Source organism: Mandrillus leucophaeus, unplaced genomic scaffold (assembly GCF_000951045.1).
Source record: "Mandrillus leucophaeus isolate KB7577 unplaced genomic scaffold, Mleu.le_1.0 Scaffold1652, whole genome shotgun sequence".
Lineage (NCBI taxonomy): Eukaryota > Metazoa > Chordata > Mammalia > Primates > Cercopithecidae > Mandrillus > Mandrillus leucophaeus.
Genome location: NW_012101646.1, coordinates 26,239 through 32,637, shown reverse-complemented (window position 1 = coordinate 32,637; position 6,399 = coordinate 26,239). Strand labels below are relative to the sequence as shown.

General features: G+C 38.0%; 1 protein-coding gene across 1 annotated transcript in view; it reads right to left on the bottom strand.

The window, feature by feature from the left end:
* Window positions 1-1,422: 1,422 nt before the first annotated feature.
* Window positions 1,423-6,399, bottom strand: part of LOC105536919 (coagulation factor VIII-like) — a gene marked incomplete at its 5' end in the record, with an annotated part of 16,551 nt that continues 11,574 nt past the window's right edge. The window contains one exon of the mRNA XM_011976410.1: window positions 1,423-1,587. Coding sequence (XP_011831800.1) covers window positions 1,432-1,587 — 156 coding nt within the window. The remainder of the gene's footprint in view (window positions 1,588-6,399) is intronic.

The window sequence follows — 6,399 nt, the reverse complement described above, 5'->3', positions numbered from 1 at the left end:
CTGGGGTTCAACTTGAGAAGTCACATAGGTTCTTGGCTTTGCACAGGAAGGAATTCAAGAGCGAGCTGACAGACTTAAGTGACAGCAAATTATTAAGACATAAAAGAATGAAAGGGTGGCTACTCCATAGGCTGGTTGGCTATTTTTATGATTATTTCTTGATCACCTGCTAGACAAGGGGTGGATTATTTATGAGTTTTCCAGGAATGGGGTGTGGAATTCCTGGAACTGAGGGTTCCTCTTCCTTTCAGACCATGTACAGTAACTTCTGGATGTTGCCATGGCATTTGTAAACTGTCGTGGTGCTGGTGGTAATGTCTTTTAGCATGCTAATGCGTTATGATTAGTGTATAACGAGCAGTGAGGACCACCAGAGGAAGCTTTTGCTGCCATCTTGGTTTTGGCAGGTTTGGCCAGCTTCTTTACTGCATCCTGTTTTATCTGCAGAGTCTGTTGAACTCCTATCTCAGGGCATGTGCCTCTTAGTACAGCAGATGTCAACAAAGTTTTGAACTGTTTGCTATCAGTTCCTTTTCTTCCTGTCCCCGCAGGATTCATTATGGAAATTTATGATTTTTCAAAGAATTTGCTAGATCTTTAGGACTTTATGTGGCACTACCTCAAAGATTTAAAAAATCCATCTTCATTTATTACGAAGTAGGCCAAATACAAAATACAAAGTTTGTATCTCCTATCCCAGATAACCATGGATTTTCCTCATATTTTAACAGAAATATTAAATATATGTCCTTAGAAGCCTATTATCATCATCATTTTCTTTCTTGGCCATCACAAATTTCAAGAAGACATAGTTATTTTGTTTCAAAGCTTTCAACAATTCCATCCTCCTGACTTATTTTTTATTGGTCAGAGTTAAGACCAAATGGTTTTATGTCTACATCTTTCTGAGATTAAATCTATGGACACTCGTCAGAAAAATGCACATTTGCATTTATACAGAATGTCCCATATAATTTTAGGAAACTTAGGGATTCTTGAACCCTATCTATAATTCTCAGTTTAAGACTGCTAGTTTTGGAGATAAGAATGTGCCCCTCATGACTAAATAACATAATTATGTCTATGTGTAAGGAAGCAAAAACAACTTTTTGCCTAGTTACATTGGAAGGAAGGAATAATCTGGGAGCAGCTGCAGAAAATAGGTAAGAGTTAAGTTAAATTGGATGCACCCTCCTGGCCCCCCACCAAATAAATGCAGGATTAATGATAGTTAATTTGGGAGGCTTCAAGGCAGTGTCTGCTAGGACTGTATAGTTTAAATACATAGCAAAATAATGGGGCCATGGACAATGTGGGGCAGGAAGTAAACCGAAGGTCAGCACAAAGGTAGAAGGCAAGCCAGGAAGGGACACTGCCCTGGAGCTGAGGAGGGAGGGGTGCGGGCACTGGCAGGTGCTGCAGTGGCCACTCTCAGTAGAGCTCCTGTGCCTCACAGCCCAGAACCTCTATCCTCAGGGCAATCTGGTGCACCCAACTCTGGGGATGAATTCGAAGGTAGCGAGTCAGTAACGGTGAGTCTAGAGAGTTCACCACAGGTGTGAAGGAGTCTTGATTTCCCTGAAAAACCTGAAAGAGGAAAGATAGCATTTATTGATTGTCTGACAGGACAGTGGTCACTGCAAAGCACAGATGCTGTTCTCACTTCTAGTTGTTTCCAGTAGTCCAGGATTAAATCCTGGAAGATGACTAGATTACTCTGTCCCATGCATCTGGGACATCTAGAATTAAGAGCACCCTGCTTTGGAGGCCTTCACTCTAGCTAGGCCTTATATCTAGAATGTTCTCACCCACTTTCCAAACCTCGGTGATATTAAGTGCTTTGTCCCGGGTCACACACAGCACCTGTGTTGGATCATCTGGAGATGAGAGTCAGGCTTTGGCCAGCAGACTCCCTTGTCAATGCATTTGCTGTGGCAAGAAGAGTACACAGTAAGAGCTCAGAAAATGGTAGCTATCATTATTAGTTAGATAAACTGGTTTCCCACATGTTGGTGACAACTTTAGAATGATAACGAATGCAACACAGCAAGGCATGCAATTTAATGTGGCTGGGCAACCTTGGCAGGAGGGGATACAGAGAGAAAGAAGTGGGAAGACAGTCTAAGACTCAAGGCATCTTGCTACTCCAGGACTTTGGAGCAAAGGCCACCTATAACTGGGTGGATGTTTGGGAAAATGAAGATCCGAATGTTCAAGTGTGTAATTCAAGGCAACTCTAAAATCCTGTGGGTTTTGTGTGGATTCCGAGGTAAACCTACAGAAGAAAGTCCAGCCAAATGGTGAGAATACGCAAGAGTCTTGGAGAAAAAGGAACAGAATGAAGGTAATGTCCTACCATAGTGCATGCTCTTGCAAGGACAGACACCATGATATCCTTAGGATCTCCTGAGGCAGTTTGTGTGTAAGGAGGCAACTTGCCACCATACCGGAAAGAAGTGGTTAAATAGCAACAAAAGGGCTCCTGCTTCCTGGGACTATTGGGTGACATTTTCCTCTAACAATCCTGGCATCTTCAAGTGTGGTGTCGGTTTTACTTCAGATTCCAAATGGGAAGAGACTTTTCCTGGCGAATGTACTGTAAAGTAGCACTGTGTTCCTACAGAGAGTTTAGGTATCAGAACAAAAGAAGTTTGGGCCATCTTCATTAATCTAGCTACATGTTCCCCCTAGGTTCCCAACCCTGGCTGCTTATTGGAATCGCCTTTGGAGCTTTTAAAAAATGATGCATGGGCTAGCTCCCTGCCCCCCACCCCCCGGGGAGAAATGCCAATTTAATTGGTTTGTTCCCACCTTGGCCCCCTTATTCTGGTCTCCAAGCTCTGCCTAATATAGCCCCAGCCCAAGTCTCTGATCTATTCTCCCACTGCATTCCTCCTATTCTACTGCATCGCAGATAAACTAATCTTTTAGTTTCTCAACTATGTCAACTCTTGTTTTATTTAACATGAGAGCCTTTGTATATGTGATTCCCTCTGCTTGGAAGGCTCTTACCCCTTCTGTTTCTTCTTTTATCCATGTTTTTTTACCCTTCAGGTCTCAGTTTAAATACTACCTCTTAAACTAGGCATAGTGGCATGCCCCTATAGTCTCAGCTACTCAGGAGGCTGAGGCAGGAGGATTGCTTGAGCCCAGTAGTTTGAGACAAGCCCAGGCAACATAGCGAAATTCTGCCTCAATTTTTTTTCTTTTTTTGAGACGGAGTCTCGCTCTGTCACCCAGGCTGGAGTGCAGTAGCACAATCTCAGCTCACTGCGAGCTCCGCCCCCCCGGGTTCACACCATTCTCCTGCCTCAGCTTCCCGAGTAGCTGGGACTACAGGTGCCCCCCACCAGGCCCTGCTAATTTTTTTTTTTTTGTATTTTTAGTAGAGACGGGGTTTCACTGTGTTAGCCAGGATGGTCTCAATCTCCTGACTTTTCCTAACAATTTGTGGAGTGAGACTTTGAGATCATGCAAATATTCTGTTTCACAACAAGCTTTTATCCAATGGTATTAGCAACCCTTAAAGTTCTTTACAAGTATTCAATAGTATATTGATGGTTGCAAACTGATTTTCCAATTATGATCCATTACCCTCATTATTCCTTTTGATGCTCAAATTGTCTCAAATCTAGCCAACAGGAAGCCCTTCGGGCCAGTTGCTGTGTTCTTTTCCCATGATCCCATTTATCTTCTGGCACATCAAGATCACCAAGATCATCTAAGATCACCTGGCAGTTTCCTTGATCCAGCCTTGAAAAAGTCATTTCTCTAGGGAGCTCAGATTCTTTTGAATGGAAAATGGCAGTTAGAGACCAAGATTTGGGCATGCGATGGGCTTGTTATTACTGCAGTGTAATTACTTCTAGATTCCTTCAGCGAACAGTGCTAAGAATATGCTTTTTTAATTCCTAAGTTCTCACTGACACTTCTAATTCAACTCTAACATTGTTTTTGTTAGTATTAGATTTCTAGGGCTACTGTAACAAATTCACTACACACTTAGTGCCTTTAAAACAAAATAAATTTATTCACTCATCATTCTAGAGGCTCAAAGTCTGGAGCCTGGAGCAGTGGCACAAGAGTGTCAAACACAAAATCACATTTAAAGCTTCTGTTTGGAAGTGGTATATGTCATGTCCAATCACATTCTATTGATCAAAATGAGTCACATGGCCATGCCTAAAGTTGATGAGGTTTTCAAGGAAAGAGGGAATAAAAACTCAAGAACATTAATACCATCTGCCTCATGTGCTATTTTCTATTCATTTAGAAATTCCTTACATTTTCTTGTTTCAGCAAAAGAGGTGATTTATGTAGGCAGACATGAGGGCTGGGTGCCTTACTAGGTTTCTGAGCCAGGAGTACCCTCTACTGTTGATAAATGGAAGTGCAATTTATTTAACAGATGGGACCAAAGAGGTCTGTGGGTCTTGTAATTTCGTGATTCACTTTTGTTTTTATAGGACAGTTAAGTTCCAACATTTGCTTTCTTCTTTCTTCCTTTCTTTCTTTCTTTTTTTTTTTTTTTTTTGAGACAGGGTTTCTCTCTGGAGCAAGGTTGTCTAGATTTGTAGATTTATTTTCTACTTGTAAATATAAACTTTCAGTACTTTTTATCTTCTGGTTATTCTGTAGATGGGTTATGGGCGGTTTTAGTCATAATTTAAAATTGTGTGTGTGTATGTGTATGTATGGTTTTTGAAGACTGTGTGGAGAGATTTAGGCAGCTGCCATTATCTGACAGGAATGTGTGACTCGTGCTTGGAATTTTAAAATGCTATTTAAAACTATTTTTCCAACTGTTTCTGGTATACAGAAATACAATTAATTTTGGTATTTATTTTGTTTTCAGCAAGCTTGAAAATTTTTTTAAATTCTAATAATTTATATATAAATTCCTTTGGATTTTCTATCTATGCCATCATATCTTCCATATACAATGAGTTTTCCCCTTTCATCATATTCAATCCTTACATATTTTCCTTCTTTTTTTCATCTTATTGCACTGTTTAGGATATCCAATATGTATAATCCTTCAGTCTATCACTGTGATAAATTATATCAGTTTTCTAATGTATAAGCCAACCTTGCATTCCTAACATAAATCCAATTTGGATCCATATTGCTAATATTTTGTTTGGGATTTATATTTATGAATAAAATGGGCCTATTATCTTCCTTTCTAATACTGTTCATGTTGGGTTTGGTTGTCAATGTTATGCTATTATTATAAGAGAATTGAATAACATACCATCTTTTTCCATTTGCTGGAAGAAGTTTTGTAAGGTTAATATTATTTCTCCCTTGAAAAACTGGTAGAATGTAGTTAGTGTAGCCATCTGGATCTGGATTTTTTTTTTGCGGGAAGATTTTTGAATACAAATTCAGTTTCTCAAAGGTTTTAGGAGTTTCAAGGTTTTTATTCATTCTTGTTGTATTTACCAGGGATTAATCCATTTTACCTAATTTTCCAAACTTACTGTTAAAAGATTAATAAGTATTCTCATTTTTTATATTGGCAGAAATTTTTGTGGGATCTTTATTGATGTCCAATTTTTTAAAGTTTCTGATATCATTTGTGCCTTCTTTTCATCTTGATTGCTCTTGCCAGAAGTTTGTCAATTTCAAGGAACCAACTTTTGGTTTTGTTTATTCTCTCTATTGTATGTTTCTTTTTTACTTCACTTACTTCATATCTTTATTATTTCCTTGCTTCTACTTCCTTTTGGTTTATTTTGCTGTTCCCCTAGCTTCTTGAGACATACCTTAGCTCATGAATTTTCAGGCTTTCTTCTTTTCTAATATATGTTTTTAAGGCTATACATTTCCTTCTAAGTATTGCTTTAGCTGATTCCCACATTTTAATATGTCATGCCTTGTTATCATTCAGTTTAAAATATTTTCTAATTTATGATTTCTTCTTTGACATATGGGTTTAAAAGTATATTTCTTGATTTCTAACATAGGAAGATTTTATAGTTATCTCTTTCTTACTTATATCTACTTTAATTGTATTGTGACCAGAAAACATGTTTTATATTATCTGAAATTTGAGACTACTTTATTTGTAGCTTAAAATGGAAAATTCTAACATGTTTCCTTTGTGTACTTCCAAAGAATGTGTAATTCTGCAATTTCAAGGTGCTATTTTCTAAATATGTCTATAAGATCAAACTTGTGAATTGTTAACTGTTCTATTTCTATACATCGTTCCATCACTTGATGAGAAATGTGTTAAAATCTAGCACTCTAAATTGTGAATTTGTCCATTTTCCTTTTTCTATCAGTTTCTGCTTTAAATATTTTGAAGTTATGTAATTACATAATATAAATTCAAATTTTATTTTCTCAGAGACCTTTGATTATTATGAAATCACTTTTTTTTTTTTTTTTTTT